The sequence below is a fragment of the Meriones unguiculatus genome, chromosome 20 (genome assembly GCF_030254825.1).
Source record: "Meriones unguiculatus strain TT.TT164.6M chromosome 20, Bangor_MerUng_6.1, whole genome shotgun sequence".
NCBI classification, from domain to species: domain Eukaryota; kingdom Metazoa; phylum Chordata; class Mammalia; order Rodentia; family Muridae; genus Meriones; species Meriones unguiculatus.
The window spans coordinates 37,462,543-37,485,851 of NC_083367.1; the positions used below are offsets into that span (position 1 = coordinate 37,462,543).

Here is a 23,309-nt window from a genome sequence, read left to right on the forward strand (position 1 = left end):
TGCATCTAGATTGTCTTTTACACCTGTCAGTTTGAGGAGCTCTTCTCTTTAGGGACATTGCTATTCTCCCCTCTCCACTGACATGTATTTCTTGCTAACTGGCTCAGATACGGATGAGCTAATGAACAGAGCTCAGCTTCTTAAAAGGGAGATTAGAGATTATTTACTTATTCATTTCTTATCTACCTCTGTAATTCCTTGAGGACTCTATATTATTGGAAACATTTTGCTTTCTGGAAAAGTTACTTAAGGTGGGGCTGGTAGAACACTTATTCAGACCAATTCGGCACTTTATTTTGAGGGTCAAATTAGAAAAGGCAGCATTGACTGCTTGGTGGCTGGGCCACTCACTGCTTTCTCAGTATCTTCCAGTTTCCAGATCACTGCCATGTCTCCTTTGATTCACAGTGGATTTGCTAGGGCTAGAGGGGTAACCTAGGCTGAAGATTTACCTCTGCCATTTCTATGAATCAGAAAGCTCACTGGACCTCAGCCTTTTGTAAATAGAGAAACAGGACAAAGTTGCAGAGCTGTCTGCGATTTTCTAGTTGGGCTCTTTTTCCTAAATGAAATTGGATGGCAGAAGTCCAAAACGTAAATAAGATGACTGATAATCCCCAAACACAGCTTCCACATACAGCTAAAGATGCTCGTTGTAAAAACATAACTCAACAAACAAGCAAAAGAACATTCAGTGGGCACAAACAATGCGCTAGGATTGCTTACAAGCCACCAACTCAGTGCATGTTGAAGACTTGACTCTACAGAAAGACTCAGCTCTACACACATACACACACACACACACACAGACACACACACGTCCAGGTAGTAATTCCTGTCCAAATACTGCTAATTGCTACTTACCAAGGATCATCTTGCTCTGATGATAATGTCCACTTAGAAAATCAAAGCTGAATTCAGAATTGTGAGTGGAAAGGACTCATAGCAGGTTTTATATTGCCAAAGAAGCATGCTGTCCAGCAATGGTGACTCAATTCAATACTTTTCTTTATGTTCATCATATAATTTATATATATATATATATATATATATATATATATATATATATATATATATATCAGGGCCAGAGCTATCATGGGACATGTGGCATGTACCAGCGTTACTGAGAAAACTTGGGGTTCCTTTTTGGGGAGTGAAATTGTTAATTTTATTTTTTTAATATAATTTTTTGTTTATTCACTTTGTATCCAAGCTGTAGTCCCCATCCTTGTCCCCTCCCAATCCCACCCTCTTTTCCTCCCTCATCTACTCCCATGCCCCTTCCCCAATCTACTGATAGTGGAGGATCTCCTCCCCTTCCATCTGACTCTAGCCTATCAGGTCTCTCATCAGGACTCTCTTTCATAGTCCTCCTCTGTGGCCTGGTAAGGTTGCCCCCCCTCATGGGGAGGTGATCAAAGAGCCAGCTACTGAGTTCATGTCAGAGACAGCCTCTTATTAGAGAGCCCATCTGGAGACTGAGTTGTCACGAGTTACATCTGTGCAGGGTTTCTAGATTATCTCCATGCATGGCCCTTGGTTGGAGTCTCAGTCTCAGAAAAGACCCCTGGGCCCAGATTTTTGGTTCTGTTGTTCTCTTTGTGGAGCTCCAGACCCTTCCAGGTCTTTCCATCTCCCCCTTCTTTCACAAGATTTCCTGCACTCTGCCCAAAGTTTGGCTATGAGTCTCAGCATCTGTTTTAATACCATGCTGAGCAGTCTTTCAGGGGCCCTCAGGGGTAGGCTCCTGTTTTGTTCCTTGTTTTCACCTTCTTCTGATGTCTATCCCATTTGCCTTTCTGAACGAGGATTGAACATCTTACGCAGGGTCCTCCATCTTGCTTAGCTTCATTAGGTGTACAGATTTTAGTATAATTATCCTATATTATTGTTAAAAATACTCTAAAAATAGACACAGAAGTGTGCTGAGGAACAGTTTTACTAGTGTTGGAGAGAAGAAAAAGACAGGCAGGCTGTAAGTTTCGGCACCTGCTGGGTGATGGTTAAGAGGAACACAGGAAGTTATGCTTCCAAGAAAGCAGCCAGGTTCAGCATTGGAGATTAGCTAGTGTGTGGTAGAAGGAGACAGGGTGTGTGGGGCTTCACAGAGTAGATTAGAAAGACCAAAGTGTCCAGAAAAAGACAGTTAGGGATTTAGTCGACATCCAAAAGAAAAAGATAGAGAAAAGAAAACCCACATGTTTTCTGAGTTAGAAAAGCAGACATTAGCTTAGGAAAAATGGCTAAGTAACAGTACTGCCAAGATGGAAATGCCAGGTAGCCTGCAGGCTGCTGCCCTGATGGAGGGGCTTCTGGGAAAAAGGGCATTATCTCCTTGTCCTCTCCTTGCCCTGCATGTCTTCAGGGGAATCAGATTTTCTGGGATGGAGTTCTAACTAGGTGATTGACAGGATGGGTTAATTTTTAAATGGATGAGACAGTAAGATATAGTGTTTTGTGTTTAGAATTTTAGCTTAAAATATTAGATCTCCTTCCAGGCCCAGAGGGTTTTATTTTTATTTTTTAATTTTTTACCGTGTGGAAGAAGCTTTTTTTTTATTGGCCTCAACAAAAACCAGACACCTACCTCTTCCTTTTGGTATTTTAAATCTTAAAGAGAGGTTCCCTTTTCTAGTGTTACAGGGGAAACAGGAGGTGTGATCCAAAGCTAACTCTGAGGGAAGTGTTCCATCCTCAGTGGTTACGCCAGTACTTGGGAGGCCAAGTCAGGAGGCTCCGCTAGTTCCAGAACAGCCTGTGTTTCATAAGTTCCACAGCAGCATAGGGTACGGTGTTAGACCCTGTCACAAACAAACAATGCGAAAACACAAACAGCAAGCTGGGCTAGGTAATTTAGAATCTCAGCTCCAGCTTCCCCAGAATAAAACTGAAAGACACACTCAACATAATCTTCACTTGATTTTTTTTTTTTTTAATGTCTTCATAGAGAACTCCATACACCTCCTCCTACAAGTATCCTCCGATTGGTAAGATGGGGGTCAAGGACTCTCAGGTCCTCAGATGCTCACCTGCTCTTTAAGAATTCTAGCCAGGCAGCCATTCGTCCAGGCTTTGCTTACCCACTCCTCATATCAGAATTTCGCTAGCACTGGAGATAAAACTGTTTGCTTTCAGAGTGCAGGGAATCTTATGAAAGAAGTGGAAAATAGTGAGATCTGGAGAGGACAGGAACTCCACAAGGAGAGCAACAGACCAAAAAATCTGAGCACAGGGGTCTTTCCTGAGACTGATACTCCAACCAAGGACTATACATGGAGATAACCTAAGACCCCTGCACAGATGTAGCCCACGGCAGTTTAATATCCAAGTGGGTTCCATTGTAATAGGAACAGGAACTGTCTCTGACATGAACTGATTGGCCTGCTCTTTAATTACCTCCCCCTGAAGGGGAAGTGGCATTACCAGGCCACAGAAGAAGACACTGCAGCCACTCCTGATGAGACCTAATTGACTAGGATCAGAAGGAAGGAAAAGAAGACCTCCTCTATCAGTGGACTTGGGGAGGGGCATGCATGCAGAGGGTGGAGGAAGGGAGGGATTGGGACGGGAGGAGGGAGGGGACCACAGGGGGGATACAAAGTGAATAAAGTGTAATTAATAAAGAAAAAATGAAAAAAAATTCTCAGTAAAAAAAAAGTAAAAAAAAACAAAACAAAACACAAAAAAACTGTTTGCTTTCTCAAAAGAGTAATTCTCGTGCCTCCTCCCCAGGCAGTGACGTAAAACATGACTCTCCATAGCTTCAAATATCACTCAGTGAATAATAAGCGGATGAACCTGATTGTGCATGCTCTGGACTGTACAGTCCCTCCAAGCTTCAGGGCTGTGCACAATCATGCTTGATTCGTCTTTGCTCAGTGCTTAACAGTACCCGACACAGAAGTGACAAGCAGAAGACATGCGGACAAGAAACTGACAGAACAAATGAATTGAGTGGTTTTTCTGCCAACTCATTAAACAACTGAATTCCACGACTGTTTTTGAAAGCAGCTATTACGGTGTTTATAATTCAGTTTGTCAACAGAATGAAGCCAGTTTCCCAAGGGCTTTCAGAAGGCAGGGGTTTCCAAGGCACACTGGGTTGTTTTCAGGGTGCAGGCTGCTCTGTTGCCAAGCAGCTGTCCTAACTTCTAGGCCAGAAAAGACTGAGGGAACCATGGAGTCTGGCAGGGGACCACTCCTGGCGAGAACCTGGGAGCCCGCCCACTTACGCTCTCATCCTGACCTTCCCGTGATGGCCATGGAGTTCTGAGCAAGTTGCTGTATCAGTGTCTAGAAAATGGATACTTCCCAGTGTGAAGATCTAATGAACTCACGCTAACGCTCTCAGAGCCAGGGATGCCGCAAGCAGTCAGTAAGTCCTACTCTCACACATTCACCTGGGTGTAGCAGAAAGAACTTAAGTTTTGAGTTAGGCAAAACAGGCTTTTAATTCAAGCTCAGCCCTTAATCTCTAATTTTAGTGAACTTGTTTGGTCTTGTGTAAAATGGAGATAATGACACAGCAGAGGAACCAAATGGTGTTTAAGCTATTGCTAGTCTTCTGATCTCTTCTCCTCTTAAGTTTAGGGAAATGCCTTTATGAATTCACTTTGAGTATGAAGGGAAAAGCCCTAGGTAGAGAATACAGTGTTTCGTATAATACTTAAGAATCTTGAAGGCAGTTCCCAGGAGGAAGCCTGTCATCCTGCTACTCAGGAGGCTAGGGTGGGAGGGAGGATCCCTGAGCCTGGGATATTTCAGAACAGCCTGGGCAATGAAGTGAGATCTACTTCACTTAAAAAAACTGATTATGGGCCTGGGGGTCTGGTGTGGTGTGGTGACTTAGCTTGTGTAAAAACCTGGGTTTGGTCCTCAGTGTGTAAGGAGGGGTGTTGAAAGGAGAAAGGGGAAGAGAGAGGGAGGGAGAGAGAGAATTTTGAGCACTCTAGGACTGGAGCTGTTCAGTATTAAGTTGTTTGTTACTTGACACCAGAATGGGCCATTCTTGCATTTCTTCAATATTAAACAGGTGCTGCCTGATGTGGTGACACTTCGGGGACTGCACGGGCATTAAAGGGAACACGGGGCTAAGAAAGGGATACATTGACACAAATGCAGAGGATGTGGGACCCGTTGAGCTGTGTTCACTCGAGTGGAGGAACCACACCACTCCAGAAGTTCAACATGTTTATTACATAAAGCTGAGTCAGGAAGTGGCTTGCTTTCCTTGCATACCAAACAGGAGGTGAGGCTATGGCATACAGATAGGCCAGGAGCAGTGCTATTATACACAGCTGAAAGAGGAGGCAGGTTCAGTTAATCACAGTAGGGGCAGTCTCTGTAGGGGAGCAGGCACTAAATGCCCAGGAGAAAGCTATGGTGGACAGTTTGCACACACACTGTCAACATTCACACTCGGGCCCAAGGAAGCCTTCAGCATCCCTCGGAGCCTCACTCAGGGAAGGCATTGCCACTCTCATAGGGCTCTGGCCTTGGGTTCCTTGACACAGTAACAGCATACATTCACTCAGGGCACTGCTCACTCCCACAACAGGGAATCCGGCTTGCACAGGAAGACGGAATGTAACACAGCGGTAACAAACAACAGCCCTGGTAATGCAGGTGAGCCACAAATCTCTTGCCAGTGCTCAGGATGGCAGTCAAGAAGTTACATCTTACACCGATATCAAAGAATGAGAAACGAGAGTCAGCCGAATGAACCCGAGCACCCTGCCATTTGAGTTACAGACTTGGCAGGATTCTCACGACAATTAAAGTTAATGGATGTAACCCTCCAGCACAAAGCAATCATTTGATAAATGGCAGCCATCATCATTCATCCTGTTGAGTCATGTATTATTTAAGAAATATTTCTCTAACCCAAGGAAGCTGGGGAGTAGCAGCTGGTCCATGTGGGGACAGCGGAGCATCCCACGGCCCATTCTTCCTTCCCACATCTCACCACAGACCTGTCTGTCCTTTACACAAACATGCAACAACACATGCCTTATAGAAAGTGTTAGCTTCTAGGCGCGCCCAGCTGGGAGTGCCCCTTTAGATATATGGGCCGGCTTGTGTGATGGTAAAAGAGTTTTTAAAAGTCATGCTAAAGCCCCGAAGACTTAAAATATTTGATTTATTTCACTCGTCCTCATGGTAAGAGTGGCAAGCAGGTGTTCTGAAAACAAACGGTTACTTAACTAGTGATTCGTTTTCCAGTAAGTGACTACCAATATAGCCTGAGCACAGAATAGGTAGTGGCTTTGTTTACCCATGATGGAGTCATCGCGATTATTTTTAGACGAAAGATTTGGAGCCTGAAACACAACTCATAATTATGTGGCAATGAATCTTCAGGCAGTTGTTTTGTGGAATTAATCTGACCGTGGAAAACCTTGAAGTCACCACACTTTCTGAAAAATCCAGAAAACTGAAAACTGAAGATAGGACATTCCATGACCCAAGGCACTGTCTCCTGAGCATGTCTGGTGTCTTTCTGCTTTGCAGAATGCTTGCCTGCTCTCCTAGGCCCTCTTCATACTGTGCCCTCTCCTCTCTGGACTAAGCCTACCGATGGGTTCTGGTCAGGAAGCATTCCTCATGACACCAGCCTGATGGATCTTCCTTTCCACTGGCCTCTGCACGCTTTCTCAGAGCCCCGTCCATTACATTCCAGTCTATTTTGAGCAGCGTCTTGCTATTTCTAAAGCCTAGGGATGTACTGTGCAATACATTTATAGCGTAAGAATGATATACTAGATCAATATGGCCAAAAATCTGGAAGAGGGAAGGAAAAATATTGATCTTATCACCTTAATATAAAGAGTGTGGCCATCATTCTGCAGTGTTTCCTTCTAAGCCTTTTTTATGTTTATTTTTTCTATTGAGTTAATCCTAAAGGTCATGTAATTTCATCTACTGATATTTTTCCAACTAATGTTATATCATAATCTTTACTCAAACTGCTGTATGACCTAAAGGCTGCAGAACATTGATGATTCATCTACAGCTGAAGGTTTAGACTGTTATTACAGTTTGCACATTCTATCTAAATGAGGTGGCTTACGTGTATTACACTATGTTTACATCTGTATGTGCATGCCTAGTTTGGTCTTGTTTCCTTTAGAATAGTGTACTCTAAGGTAAATTTCCGAACCAAAGAATATAATTATTCTTTTTTGTTGTTGTTTTCTTTCTCAAGACTGGGTTTCTCTCCGTAGCCTTGGCTCTCCTGGACTTGCTTTGTAGACCAGGCTGGGCTGGAACTCACAGAGATCCACCTGCCTTTGGCCTCCCCAAGTGTTGGGATTATAGGCATTTGCCACTGCCCCCAACGAAATAATTATTCTTCTGGCCAGGAGTCGTATATATTGTCAAAATGCTTTCCACAACAGTTGGACCAATTTATATCACCTGAAGCACTAGGTACATCAGTTCCTCCAGCCTTCAACCATACTTATTCAATTTTCTTACACATAGAATTCTTACAAATAGAATTGCATTTGCTGGCTTCTTTAATTTTTGACCAAATTATTTCAACTGTGCACAGAAGTGTGGAGACAAACAGGTAACTCCATGCAGTAGCTTATCAAATCCTGACAATTTTTTTCATATTTCATTGGCTTTTTTTTTTAATGTTGCATATTTTGAAGCCTTTGCATGCTCACCTCTCAGGTCCACCTCCCCTCCTTTCACAGAGACAGCAGCACTTTGATGGTTAGCATTCCCTTGTGTCACTATTTCCATATGTGTTAGCTGTCAAATCATTAGTTACTAGTGCAGCTTAACGATCCTCTCATAGCAGAACTAATGTTGAAGGGCTCGGGTTGTGGAGTCAGACACACCTGTCTTTGAATGGCTGGCTGCTCTGCTCCTTGCTATCCACGTGGCTCCAAATCCCTCTGTGCCTTCGACTGTGAGAGAAGAATGGGTCCTACTATTCCTTATCACATTGCAATGAAGGTTAAATGGTGAGTACATGCAATAGTCTTGGCACAGAAGCCAGCACATAATACAATTGACTGCTGCTTTAGTTTTTCTGTGTGAATTACTTGCCACCTGCAAGTAGGAAGATGGAATTACTTAAACTTATGGAGCATTGTTTTTCAAACATGGTCCTATTTAGTCTGAGGAAGTGCTACAATGATCTCTGCTACTGGGGAGCAGAGCTACCTCCAAATCCTCAGCCTTTGCTCTTATTTGCTGAAGCTCTACTAATAGGAATTGAAAAAGTCTCATTATGATCCATTATACCTCACTTATGAGGTAGTTTTATAATTTTCTTTAACAAAATTGTTATAGATAGGCTCCTATTGATAGATTAAGGTTTAAAAAAAATTGTGTTTACACGTGTGTCTGTGCCTGTGAATGCAGTTGCCGAAGAAAGCCACAAGAGGGTGTCGGACACTCTGGAGTTGGAGTTACATGCAGTTGTGAACAACACAGTGTGGGTCCTAGGAACTGAACTTTCGTCTTCTGCAAGAGCAATAAGTTCTCTCAATTCCTGAGCCACCTCTTCGTTCCCTTACCTGAAATTCTTTTTCATCTTTGTTTTTCTCTGAATTTTCTATATTAAAAGTTTTTATTTTTTTGTATAACATCAGCAGTATTTCCATTAATAACATATTTTACTTATATTATCAGATTTAGAATCTTTATAGAGCGCTGTTATTACCTTTTCTCTATTTTTTAATAAGAGAAAGTAAAGATCTTAAGCAGGTTTTTTTTGTCCTAATTTCAGTTTGTTAAAGTGTTAGTCCTAAGCATTTCAACTAAAACTACTTCTTAAAAATTCTTATATAATATAATAATTTATAATAATTGCAGTATAGTCTAAGATATCATTTTTTAGTGTTTTTCAGGGCATACAAAAAGTATTCTGGAAATAAAGTTAAGTCTCTTGTCCATGAATAGACATAGCAGTTTTGCTTATATTGTAGTTTGAAGGTGACATTTTATGGTAATTTTATTTTTACTCAGTTTACTTGAATATTTTGTCATCAGTGACATTTCCTTACTATAGTTAAGAAAATCAGATGTAGAGGAGCCAAGGTGTGAGGTGACTGATCGTTCCAACATGATTCAGGGATAAAGGGCCTCTGGAGTGACTGGGCAAGCTGAGAACATCCCAAGACTCAGAAAAGAGCTGACCTGAAGATGAATGATTACACAAAGGCTACACTGATATAGAGAAGCATTTTGGACGCACGCACGCGCACACACACACACACACACACAGAAAGAGAGAATGAATCATGAAATTGGGTGGGGAGGATATGAGAGGAATTGGACGACAGAAAGCTTGAACAAAACACATTTCATTAAAAAAAGATTACAGTAAAAAAAAATTAAAGACAGTCAGTATAAATCCCACAAACTCACTTTCTGCTAAGAAGGTGCTCCAACTTCCTCTACTCCCCACCCTCCTGGGGTTTACATAAACGTCCCTGTTGGCTATGGGTGCTATGCAGGCCTGTGCTTTATAAATTATGCCGATGGCCCCTCAACTCGGCCATCTGCCAGCTCACTCAGTTACTGCCTGAGGCTGCAGTGTAGCAGGCCTGGCCTTTTGCCAGCATCAGATCTGGCATGGAGCTTCATGCACTCTCTGACACCTTTCCCAGTGAGGCTAGCCATCGCCCCAGCAAAGCCACCTTACTGCTGATAAAAGTTTACCTCTTAACAGTGAGTGTACGCAGAGGCGAGTGCCCATGCACACTGTAACCATTGTAAGGAGCCTTATAAACCCCTGGATAGAAAGGCAGCAGCAGCAGCAGGACCCAGTGCCTGGTGGCGGTGTCACGTTAGCAGGTAGGTACTTGGGGGCCACCACAGCCTCTGCCAGGGAAACACCGCTCATCTGCTGACTACGGCTCATTTCCTTCGAGACATTTTAAGCCATCTGTTCTAGGAGATGGTATGTGGGAAGACGAAAAGACTTCTAAAAAATTAATGTGATAAAGTCCCAAATCAAAACTGAGGCAAATGTAGCGTTGCTCTTCTCTGCTTTAATTTTTCTGGAAAACAGCCCGAGGGAGTGAGGACTGCAGCAGGTTTGTGAGCCTAGCAAGTTCGGGGCCTTTTTAGGGCAGGCCAGGGTGGGATTAGATGTTCCAGGCTACACTGTCCTCATAAGCCTGCCATGATCTGAAACTTAGATCTTGGTTCGGGGCCAGAATCAGCCTGACCTTCAAAGGACTGCAGAGAAGGCAGAGACACCTAGACAACTGCCAGGCAAATCCCCTCTGTCTGCCTTTCCAATCCTCCCTCCTCCTTGCTGACCGAACACTCTATGGCCTCCATAGCCGGGCTCTCAGGGAGTCTGTATCTTGTTCCTGTGGGGATCCTACTAAGTTGTATACCTTTGTAACATTAGCAAATTAAGTACTAATCAGCATGGCTTTTGTTCTCAGTTGAAGACAGTGTCCTTCAGGTATCAGTGCAACAAAAATAACTTGCACAACTTTCTTGAGGCAGATGTGTGCTATAGATCATGTTATTCGAAAACGTTGCCTAATTATCCATATAGATATGGATCAATGCAAAGCTTTTCGAGATGTCCGAATTAGGGAATTGTTTAATAAGTTAATACATATGGTATATAAAGATTTGTAATTTTTGTGCTATCCACAGTGTAAGTGTGAATTTGCTTTTGAGGCTTTGTTCTTTGTTAATTCATTTTGGCCAATCTCTGTGAGCATTATGAGGAGGACTGTATTTAATATTCGGGGGCTATTCTCATTTCCATTATGCGGTCTTATAATTAATGAGACAAGATACATTGGGCATAAAAAGCTAGTTCTCAGTTTACAATAATCGTTTATAGATCCATTCTAAATTAAAAACAAAACAAAACAAAACAAAACAAAAATTGGAGTTCTGGCTCACACTTTTAATCCCAGCACTCTGGAGGGTAAGGGGAAAGGATTTGAGTTTAAGGTCAGGTTGCACTATGTAGTAGAACCTCATTTCAAAACCCCGAAAGCCCAATCCGTAGACTTATGATCATTATTATGTCATAATTAAGTTAGAAATACAAGCATGTCCTACCATGCTTGTTTTAACAATGATCTTTTAAAAGTTTGCTTATTTTTAAACACAGACACCAGACCTTACAGATTGAATTTGTGTCAGATTAAATGACTTCCCCAATAAGTACCTTGTTGATCAAGAATAATAATTAAGAGAATTACCTGTAATATAAGAGACCACAAGGAAAATTTCTTCTATTAAAGAAATAACATAGGTAAAAACAATGATAGTAAATAGCCATCTTTCATACTTGTCTCTAGTTTTATTATTTTTTTACTACATTTAAAGTCTTTACAATGATTGCCAAATGAATAATTATGAATAATTTTCTATATGGTATTTCCATTTTATGTGTTTTTAAAATATATAGCTAGGAAAAAAAAAGATAAACTATTTTCCTCATTTACCTGAACATTTTATCTAGACTTAGCTTTGCTTCTCTGAGTCTGTTGTTAGACGTGCTAAAATTCCAGGCCTCCTCGGAAAGCTCAGGAAAAGAATCTACCATTCGAATAAGCCCAGGTCCCTCTAGGGCTGGTTCCAGAGATTCCCACACACTCTCTCATTGTGCAGAAAATGCCCCGGGAATTCCTTGAAAGGAAAACTTGCTTAACTTTGCCTGCATGTGTGCGTGCGTGTGTGTGTGTGTGCGCGTGCGTGCGTGCGTGCACACGTGTAATGTTGTTTTAAGACAGTGTTGTATTCTGTAACCTCATCAAGGATGTGAAGCCCAGGCTTGCCTCAAACTCCTGGCCATCCCCGTCTCAGGATCCTGAGTATAGGTGTTTCTGGGGTGTTTCAACATGCCTGTTTTATGAAGCTAACAAAATATATTAAAATAAATCCTCTCCTGCTTTGTAGAAGTAAATTTTTATCATGAAAACTATCTTAATGATTTTGCTATTTGAGTAGTAAAGTCATAACCAATCAACTACTCTTAACTGACTAAGATCCTGTTGGCATCAACAAACTCAATACATCTGCAAGTTTAGCATATGCTCTTGGAAGCAGCAGCAACTTTTAAAACTTGGGACAGCAGCTGCCAGGCCCTGCTCAGTCAGGAGTAGGAAGAACCTTCTCCCCCAGGGTTCATGGACACCCCTCTCAATACTGTCGCCCTCCCTAATCCTGACTGCGTCTGTTGCAAATTTCAGGAGCTCATTTGCTGCCGCTGTCTCCGCCTATGCTGCAGCTCTTGAAACGCTCCTTTGTGTGCCAGACACTTCTCTTATTGCTCTGACCAAATGCCAGAGAAGAAGCCACCCAAGGTGCCATCTTATTCACGTTTCTGTTGTAATAAGACACAAAAGCAACGTAAGGGATGGGGTTTCTTCTGGCTCACACTTCTGGGCTACATGGTCCCTCGTGGTGGGAAAGTCAAGGTCTTCGGGGCTTGAAGCAGAAGGTTACACTCCGTCTACAGTCGGGAGAGAGCCACGGGTACACGCAGGCCGGTCCGGGATTCCATGTAGAGGGAAGGTGTGTCGCCCTCACTGGCTGGGATCTTCTCACACCAATAAATAATCCCCTACAGGCAGGTTCCAGACCTATCGCTCATCTTTTTGATTCCAGAGTCCTGCGAAGGAAGGTTTATGTGGCTTAGAGCTCATCAGGGCCGGGGGGGGTGGGGGCGCGGGGAGGGCGGGGAGGATGTCGTCTGTCTTGGTGGGGAAAGCACTGCGGAAAAGGCCAGGCTCATCAGATCCATAGGAAGCAGAACTTGAGCAGGGAGTGAGGTAGAGCTGTGAACCGTAAGGCCCTCCCTCGGTGATTCATTTCCTTCACCAAGGTTCCGCCTCCTAGGGGATCTTTTGTTAATCCCCAAAACAGCACCACCAAGCTGGCAGGTGGCGCACGCCTGTGATCCCAGCACTGGGGAAGGCAGAGGCAGGCGGATCTTTGTGAGTCTGAAGCCAGTCTGATCTACATAATGAGACCAGGACAGCCAAGGCTACACAGAGAAACCCTGTCTCGAAAAACCAAAAACTAAACCAAAAGAGAAAACAAAACAAAACACCCCCCCCAACCCAACCAACCAACCAACCAACCAACCCAAACGAAAAACAACAACAAAAAAAAAAAAACCTAAAACAAAAAAAAACCCCAAACAAAACCAGTATCACCAGCTAGAAACTATGTGTTCAAATATATAATCCTATGAGAAGTTCACATTCAAACCCTGTTTACCCATTTCAAACAAATGACCCAATTCCCCAATTCCTTTCTATCTTATCTTCTTCCCAGACTGTATACATTGGATACTCCAGGAAGCAGATGCTAAAGGCAGTGGGAAGAGTTAATAGATGAGAGCCTGTGGGAGATGCCAGGGCCAGAAGGCAGGACTGAGAAACAATGGCTCGGTCTTCTGCAGCAGGTTTGAAGAGGGTTCAGTCCACCCCGTAGAGGCAGAGATCTCTGATCACTGCCTGATCACTGGGGCTGTGCTTGAGAACTCGTGGGGCCTTCGCTAAGCTCCTCGGTCAGTTTGGCCTGAAATGCCGCCGAATTTCACACCCGGTGAAATTCGGGTGGGTGGCAGGACCTACAGGCTGTCGGCCAGCTGCTCTCCTTACACTGAGCAATCAAGGTCTTTCTTGGAGGGAACCAGAGAGACACAACTTCAACATTGTCCCTGGATTAGCCCTTCCATTGCTCCGCCTCTGAAACCCTGGAGCACTATTCTCTTTGCCCTCATGCACATCTTCACAGTAAACACTTCACTCTCCATGTTTGTTCTTTGATTGTAAAACTTTCACCCCCATCCCCTCACCTCCTCAGCTTTTCAGCCATCCCGTGATTTCAATTCTCTTTCCAGATGAGGTAGTCTGAGCAACCCATTACTTCCTTCTTCGGCCAATAGTCTTGAGTCCTGAGCCAACAGCCTTGTTAAGTGGCCGTACTGCAACCCAGCTTGCCTTCTCTTCCACCTTCCTCCCACTATCCTCACACAGTACCACAGACTAATGCCATTGTGGGGATCTTAGCACAACGGTACACAATACACAGGGGTCCTACGATGAGGTCCTTTCTTCTCTCATGGCACCTGAAGAATAATCCCCTAATTTTGTTGACATGTTAAGAACATGGTGAGAAAAGCCTGGTCCTTGGAGTCACGTGGATCAGATTTGAAAGCCAGCTCTCTGATTCTATTGGGCCCTCCCTAACCACTGGGTCCTCTCCCCAGTCTGCACAATGGAGCTTACACTAGCTCCTCAGTGGTTCCTCTCCCCAGTCTGCACAATGGAGCTTACACTAGCTCCTCACAGCTGCTTGTGCTGAAGATCAAGTCTGTAGCTGCAGGCTCGATGCTGCAGGCATTATTGAGATGTCTCAAATCATTGAAGTTTATAATTAACGATTTTTTTTCCTTCAGTAACCGCTATGAACTTTACTCAGGAGATAACCCCGTTTGCCACTCAGAACACTGTGACCTAATTCTATTAGTTTTTTGACATTTTGAGTTATTAAATAATTCCCCTGTGAACTAGTACAGGTCAGCTCAGTGTGTATGTGTGTGTATGAGTGTGGTATATGTATGTGTGTATTGTGTAGTGTGTGTGATGTGGGTAGTTTGTGTGCAATGTGTATATGTGTGTAGTGTTTTAAATGTGTATATAGCGTGTGCAATGTGTGTATAGTTTGTATGCAGTATTATGTGTATGTGTGTAGTGTGTATATGTATAGTGTTGAGTGGTATGTATAGTGTGTATGTGCAATATATGTGTATGATGTATGTATGATGTGTGTATGTGTGTAGTATGTGTATAGTGTCTGTACAGTATATATGTCTGTGTCGAGTGTGTAAGGTATGTGTGTGGTATGTGCAGTGTGTTTATCTGTCTGTCTAGTGTGTGTCTGTGTACAGTATTTCTGTATAGTGTGTATATGGGTAATGTATGTGTGTAGTGCATGTATGTGGTATATATGTGTGTGTACAGTGTGTGGGTATGTGTGTAGTGTGTATGTGTATAGTGTGTGTGTATGTGTGTGGTGTGTGTGTGCATGTGTGTAGTGTGTATAATGTGTGTTTGTGTGGTGTGTGTATAGTGTGTATTTTTGTATTGTGTGTATACTGTGTATAGTGTGTGGTGTGTATATTGTATGCATATAGTGTGTGTATATGTGTGTGATGTGTGTATAGTGTATGAGTGTACTGTGTAGTGTGTGTATAGTGTGTTTGTGTTGTGTGTGTGCATTGTGTGTGTGCGTGAGTGTTTTATTTTGTTGAACCTACAATGCTATCTGTTCTGTGTATCCTCCCATGTCTGAAAAGGAAGGTAGGAAGCGGGGAAGGCTTTGAGCCCTTACACACTGTCAAGGCTGCTGGCTCCTGTTACTGTAAGGGATCGTTCTGCTTTTCACAAGCTCAGTAACATGAGTTGATGACTACAAGTCCCTGGGACAAAGATCTCAGGACAAACAGTTCCAGTAAACACTGGTGGCTGAGTCCTGGCCTCTTATCTCCCTCAGTAGCCCGACGACTGTGCCAGCGTTCTACAGCGGCTTTCTCAGTGGACACCGCAACGCAACTTCAACACAAAAGTGGAGATGGAGTTCATTTTCTGTACTGCCTGGAACCAGAACCTTGAATTGAGGAATTCCAACTTTCTCCAGCCACCTCTCCCAATTTTCCTCCCTCTATTTTGGTAGTACTGGTAGGAGATAGTCACATGGGACGCCCAGGGATCACAGCCTAGAGGAATCCTGCTATTAACCTGGCCCTGGAGAGTTGGGTAATTATTTCTCAATAGTACTTTGCCATAATTTCTGAGCTAATTAGCAAACACAATGGCCAGGAGAAGAACGCAAACAGTACTTTACTCCATTTGGACACATGTGTCCATAAGGCAGGATCCACAACCTTTCTGTCATATAGCAAAGTTTTTTTTTTTCCTTAGTGAGACATAGCAACTTCATATCTATAGTGTAAGTTTGCATTACAAACGTGGGACACACATGTAGCATTCAAAATATCAAGAAATTAAATTTCTGCAACAAATCTTCAAGGTAGTAGTCACTGTTACAATCCCAAATTTTAGGCGAGGAAACCGAGACACACCCACTTGTCCTCTATTTACTGTTGGGTCGATGACGTCTATGTATTAGGAACCAAACGTGATTTTCAAATCCAGCTTGGGAAAGTGTTCTTAAATTTAATTGTTGACCGATCATTTGAATCATAACAACCCATACAAAATTGAATACCTTGTATTTTCTCTTGTGTGGGAAAGGTTACAAATTATAGTCATTGATATGCCCTTATACAGCAGAATTTTCTAGTTATAGGGATTTTTAGACTTCATTCATACATCGTTTTCAATATATTGGTAATTGTTTTTGAGAAACTATTTCTATTATTTTTTTGGTGATAGCTTTTCCTATATGTTATTTATCTTGTTTTGATAGACTATATAGTTTTATAAATAGAATGTTTTTGACATTTACTACATTATGAGATTTTGTTATAATATATAAAAAATCACCTTTATCCATTGTTGTAGACTTCTTCAGCTTTCTTGTTGATTGTCCAAACTGATAAGTTTGCATAAGAAAAAAACAATGTAATAATATAGGATAAACCTACTAAAATCTGTACACCTAAAGAAACTAATCAAGAAGGAGGATTCTTCCTAAAATGCTCAATCCCCATCCAGAACTGATAAGTTTGGATAAGAAAAAAACAATGTAATAATATAGGATAAACCTACTAAAATCTGTACACCTAAAGAAACTAATCAAGAAGGAGGATTCTTCCTAAAATGCTCAATCCCCATCCAGAACTGATAAGTTTGGATAAGAAAAAAACAATGTAATAATATAGGATAAACCTACTAAAATCTGTACACCTAAAGAAACTAATCAAGAAGGAGGATTTTTGCTAAAATGCTCAATGCCTATCCAGAAAGGCAAAGAGGCTGGACAACAGAAGAAGGCGAAAAGAGGGAACAAGTCAGGAGCCTGACACAGAGGACCTCTGAAAGGCTCTGCCCTGCAGACTATCAATGCAGATGCTGAGGCTTAAGGGCAACCTTTGGGCAGAGTGCAGGGAATCTTATGAAAGAAGGGGGAAACAGTAAGATCTGGAGAGGACAGGAACTCCACAAGGAGAGCAACAGAACCAAAAAATCTCAGCACAGGGGTCTTTCCTGAGACTGATACTCCAACCAAGGACCATGCATGGAGATAACCTAAGATCCCTGCACAGATGTAGCCCATGGCAGTTCAATATCCAAGTGGGTTCCATTGTAATAGGAACAGGGACTGTCTCTGACATGAACTGCTTGGCCTGCTCTTTAATTACCTCCCCCTGAGGGGGAAGCAGCATTACCAGGCCACAGAAGAAGACAATGCAGCCACTCCTGATGAGACGTAATTGACTAGGATCAGAAGGAAGGAAAAGAAGACCTCCCCTATCAGTGGACTTGGGCAGGGGCATGCATGCAGAGGGTGGAGGAAGGGAGGGATTGGGACAGGAGGAGGGAGGGAACCACAGGGGGGATACAAAGTGAATAAAGTATAATTAATAAAGCATTTAAAAAAAGAAAATTCAATGTGTTCATCCTAGGGATACATATCAAGCTTTGAAAGTAACATATACTTTAAATTTAAAGGACTTTTTAATTATTTTTTGTGTATGTTGGAATGTACGTATGCATTTCCCATGGTGCAGAGACAAGAAGAGGCATCAGAACTGGAGTTATAATTATGAGCAGCCCCAGGTGGTGTTAGTAATTGAACCCAGCCCTCTAGGAGAGCATCAAGAGCTCTTAACTGCTGAGCCACCTGTCCAGCCCCAATAATGTCTTTATAAGAACATTTTTATTTTTTGAAAATTGCATACAATGGATTTCAGTTATATCATGCCCCATTCTTCCCCCTAACGTCTACCAGATCCACTCAATAATGTCTTAAAAATTTTTAAGCCAAAAGTTTAGTTTGATATTAAATATATTTTTAGTATCTACCTACACATTCTTTTTCCTTCCTTCTTTTTCTCTTTCTTTCCTTATGTACTTATGGGTTTCATTATGTACTTCATGCTAACCTCAAACTCTTCATGTTGTAATCCAGGTTCGCACTGAGCTCTTGATCTATTGGTTTCCATCAAGCCTGGGATTATAGGTATGTACTACATTGCTTGACCAAGATTAGATCACTTTTGCTTCTACCTAATTAGTATACAAATTTGTTTTCCTCTTTAATGAATGGTAAAATTGTATGCGTACCAAGTAGTTCTTTAAAGTAAATTTATGATGTATGCAAACATTTGATTTGAATGCCTATTTTATGTATCTATACATCCAGGGTGTAAAAGCTTCTTGGACAAAAGAGGTTGAGAGTTTAAGAAGTCTAAGAATCCCTAAACTGGATCTATTCTTCCTTCTTCACCTTCCTTCCTTTCTTCCCTCCTTCCTCCCTCTCTCTGTCTTTTTTTCTTTTCTTCTCTCTCTCTCTCTCTCTCTGGAAAGCACAAGGGAGGCCAAAGGAGGAGAACCAGGAGTTTGAAGACAGCCAGGGCTATATACCAAGTTTCCAGCCAATTTGGACTCTTTGTTAAACTACCAGTCATGAAAAGATAGATGTGTGGATATACTATTTTCACTTTCAATGTTTTTCTTTGTGAAAAATGTTAGTAAGTTTTTAAGCCATTTTCAAGTGTTGTAATTAATGTTCTACATATTTAAATCATAGAAAGAACCATCTCATTATATTTTCCCATTTCTGTCACCTTCTAGCATAAGAATCAGTTGACACTTGACTAACATCTCAGGATTGGGAGAAATAACTGCAGGTCTACAAGGAAGGACACTAGATGTATAACCACGGTCTGATACATTTCAACAGATGTGGTGAGTGATAGACTATACTTCTAAACGTAAGCCTCACAAGTTTTTAGTAGTTTTTTTCTTGGAAGTGGGGAATGCAAAAATGTTCGGCTTTTGTTAGCAACTTCCACAATAGGAAAAACCACCACTGGACTCAAAGCCTAAGGGACTTGAGCTCTGGGTTATTTCTGATTGACACGCTTGAGCACAGAGCCTGCCTCTTGCTACAGTGGCTGACAGAAATTATTTTGTATCTAAATATTGGAAGGATCATCTTGCCAATAAGAAGAATGTAAAGAGGATGCTGTGTCCCTTTGTCTGTCCTCAGGATGTCTGCTCCCCAGAAGGGTGGGGACTAAAGTGGAGCAGGGCTCCTACACGTGGGAGGCAGGGACGACCTCTTTTCTATTCCCACCGTGATCCATAAACGGTGCTTGTGGAATGCATGATGACAATTTTAATTTTGATCTCCCTCCGCCCCCCCTCCCCCAACCTCCAGCAATTCTGACTAGTGGTGAAGCGGTTACAGGGATTACCGAGCACCTTTTATGATCGTGTCCCAGAAGGCGTGCATCGGAAGACAGGGGTGAAATTATGGCCCTTCTCTCAGCTTCTAAGTAACAGGATGGAGACGTACCAGAGAGGCGTCAGGGATGGTCTCCCTCAAGCTGTGGGCTATAGGTATTCTGCTCCTTAGAGCGTCCCAGGCCAGGCTTTAAGGCCCCGCCCCCAGCCCCAGGCCCCGCCCCCGATTCCTCCAGGCCCCGCCCCTCCCGGCCGGGCGCGCCGGGTTAGGGTTCTGCGGGGCGGAGGGGGTCTGAGAGGAGCTGCCGCTGCAGATTCGCTCGGAGCGGAGAGCGTCGGAGCCTGGGCGCAGCCCGGGATCGCGCCGCCGTCACCCGGGAGCCGCTCGCTTCCCCGGCCCGGGCCTGAGCGCTGCCGGCTGGGCCATGGCAGCCGCCGCGCCCGGGGGCCGCCGCTGAGCAGCCGTTAAGCCGCCCGCCCGGTCCGGCCCGCGCCGCCGCGGCCCAGGCTGCGCTCAAGTTTCCGGCCCGAAGCCGAGGCGACCGCGGGCCCGGAGCTCCGGCTCGCCCGCTCGCCCGCTATGTGGGGCCGTTTCCTGGCCCCGGAGGCTGGCGGCCGGGACAGCCCCGGCGGGGCCCGCAGCTTCCCTGCGGGTAAGGAGGACGGCGGGCGGGCGGGCGGGCGGGCGGGTTGGGCTGCGGCCGCCGGGGTGCCTCGGGAGCCCGCGCCCTCAGGCCTGCGACCCCCGCACGGTGACCGCTCGGCTCCTCCGGGCCGCCCGGCTGCGCTTTGTTGTCCCTCGTGTGGTGCGGGGCTGCCCCACGCGGGACGCGGGCGGGAAGGTCGCTGCGGTGTGGCCCGCAGCCGCCGCTCCGGGGACGCCTCTGGGGACGTGGTCGCCCTCGGAAAGCCGGTCGCGCCGCCGCCGCCAGCTGCCCGCCGGGTCCCATCGGAGAACCCAGCCGCCTTTGAGAAGCGGGGCTCGGGGAGACTAGGGGGCTGCAGCTTCGCGGGGGTGGTGGGGGCTGTTGGAGTCGGACAACCATTTCGTGCCTGCATCACCCAGAAGTTGTGTAGGAGCCACTAAATGAGAATAAATCTTTCCCCTAAGCTGGGATAGAGAAGAAGGATAGGCTTGACCGTGACAAGTTATGACAGCCCTTAGGGGCACTTTAATCTTAACTGAGCTGGGAACCCCTTTGAAAAGCCGAAAGGTGTATAGACTTTTTGTTTTCTCCTCCAAGAAAAAAAGGCCACATATTCACCCGTACGCACATTTTCTCCTACAAATTTAACTATTTTTCTTTTTTTTTGGGGGGGGACCCCTCTATGGTAACCCTGTTCTACAAAGTGAACTTGACTTGTGTGTAACTTAGAGGTAGTTGTGTGCATTTCTCAAAGCTGTTTGAAATGAAGCATTTGGTAGGAGTCCTTTTGTGATATTCTCTGCCATTTAGAATGCACCAGGCAGGCACATTGCTAATGAAATTTCAAACAATGCAATTCGTTAATAGTTTAGATTCTAAACTATCAATGGTTCTCAACCTTCCTGATGCTGCAACCTTTAATACAGTCCCTCATGTTCTCACGTTGTGGTGACCCCACACCATAAAATTATTTTCGTTGCTCCTTCAGAACTGTAATTTTGCTACTGTTATGAGTCAGAAATTAGATATCTGTGTTTTCAGATGGTCTTAGGTGGCCCCAAGGGTGCGCGACCCACAGGCTGAGTACCACTAGTTTAGAAATTTGTGATGTGTGTATGAATATATCAGGTTTGAAATTATTCCTTTACACTGTAGACGCACCCATAGTAGTTTTGTAAGTAATAGAGATTAGCATAGCTAGGAATTTAATAAAAATATAAGCATGGAATTACTTTCTAGAACGCTTTATTGGTCGTCTTAAAGAGTAGACACCAGATTAGAGGTTTCCAATGCTTAGCCAGTTGTCGAAGGTCCTGGTAGCTAAGTGGCTTAGTGATGGAGAAGGTACTCATCATCCCTGGGGGCCAGATAGAGTGGTTTTCATCTATTCATATGTGTCAGAACCCATCTGTGAAGTCTTTGTAACATAACCTTTAAAATCTTATTCTTGGTAATGGCCTGTGTTGGAAGCATTGTGTCTATTTTTCTTTTGTTTTCTACTAAGAAAGCATCTTAGATTAGAAGTTAAATAATTGAAAGATTTCTACGTTACACTGCAGTTTCTAGACATTTACTATCTGTAGCATACAGAGGAAGAAAATAGTTTAAAATATTACTCAGATTTAAGGGATTCGGATAGTATGTATTTTTATAAAATTGTGTTCTCAGTGTTGACAGCAATAAGTTATAAATGATGATACTTCTCTCAAGTGAAATAATAAAAAAATTAAGCTATATACTGAGTGGATTATTTTATAGTAATGGTAATTACTATAATGGTAAATGTAATTATTTTCTCCTTGAGCTAATATAAATATTTGACATTATTTAAAATAAATTTTTACAAGTTATTCTTTAGATAAGCTCTCTAGCAAATGATCTGAGTGAAAGAGAACATGGGTTAGTTCATGTGGAAAACTTTTTTGTACAAATATGAAGAAAATGTGTGTCTTGGAAGTACTGTATAATGAATATACCCTTTGGCTAATTTGAGCAATTTTAGGGCCTATATGAAGATAACAACCCCCCACCCCCACCCCAGGATCTCACGTAGCCCAGGCTGGCCTTTAACACAAAATTGCAATGTTGCCAAGACTGGCCTGGAGCTATTCATCCTGCCAAAAGCAAAGTGCTGGGGGATCACAGGCTTGTGACGTCTGACAAACTTCATTAGCCACCTTTTTGGTTCTGAAGCTGGTTTATGCAAATAGGTAGTTGACTAAAGGGAGAAGCAAAGGTAATACAGTGTTAGCTTGCTGCAGTGGAGAGGAAGCTGCTGCTGCTGCTGCAGTTTAAGGGTGTAGCAAAAGCAAAGGGAATAGTATGTATACTCTGGAAAATGGGAAGCATAGGTTTTTTCTTTAGCATTTGGTTGTGTGTATTCAGGATTGCAGGTTTATGGCCAACCTTGTTCTAAAAAGAAAAAACCAAAACCAAAACCAAAACCAAAAACCTAAATTGAATATTTTTTTACATTTCTTATGCAAGATCACATAAAAGTCCTCCCCTCCACTTAACTGTAGCTAGAAGACTATGTATGTATGTATGTATGTATGTTTTTTGAGACAGGGTTTCTCTGTGTAACAAGATTCCTGGCTGTCCTGGACTCACCTTGTAGACCAGGCTTGCCTCAAACCCACAAAGATTCACTTGCCTCTCTCTCTTGAGTGCTGGGATTAAAGGCATGTACCACCTCACCCGGCTTTTAGAAGGCTACTTTAAAATCACATAAGTGGTGTGTCTTTTGAGCACTTGTTTTCAGAGTGTATACTGTGTATACTAGTATCAAAGTTGATTGAAAGATGGATATATTTTCCTTAGGCTTTTGAAATCTAGAATTAGACAGTGATATTTTGAGAACTTCTACTTACAATGAATATGTTCCTTAAAGTAGGTCACACACATACACAAAGTTTTATTTTGTTTGAGACAGGGTCTAAATATGTAGCCCTGGTTGGTTCCAAACTTAAAGTAATCCTCCTGTTTCAGTCTTCCAAGTGCTGAGATTACAGGTATGAGTCACCATTCCTAGTTTTGGAAATCATATTTCAAAATTTAATATATCCACTCCTTAAAACATTTTGGGGTAGAATATTATGCATTTAAAACATGCTAAAAATGTTACATTTAACACTTGCACAGTGTCACTTGTTCATTGCTTTGAGCTTTAAATTTGCATCTTCATAGTTGATGCATCACTTATCAGCTGCCTAGTGATGTCATAATAATAGTGGTCATAGCTAGTAAGATGACAACAAATGATGTTTTTTGCTGTGGT

The 23,309-nt window shown here is 43.0% G+C and overlaps 1 protein-coding gene across 2 annotated transcripts in view; it reads left to right on the top strand.

The window, feature by feature from the left end:
* The first annotated feature begins 4,256 nt into the window (after positions 1-4,256).
* The window catches only part of Cep85l (centrosomal protein 85 like), a 116,425-nt gene continuing 97,372 nt past the window's right edge, over positions 4,257-23,309 (top strand). The window contains exons 1-3 of one of the 2 annotated variants that reach the window (XM_060373537.1): positions 4,257-4,375; positions 18,106-18,156; positions 18,771-18,884. In XM_060373537.1, the coding sequence (XP_060229520.1) occupies positions 18,848-18,884 (37 nt within the window). In that variant the 5' untranslated portion in view covers positions 4,257-4,375; positions 18,106-18,156; positions 18,771-18,847. Of the gene's footprint in view, positions 4,376-18,105; positions 18,157-18,770; positions 18,885-19,677; positions 20,039-23,309 lie in introns of those variants that run through there. The other variant, XM_021651972.2, reaches the window with a different exon arrangement.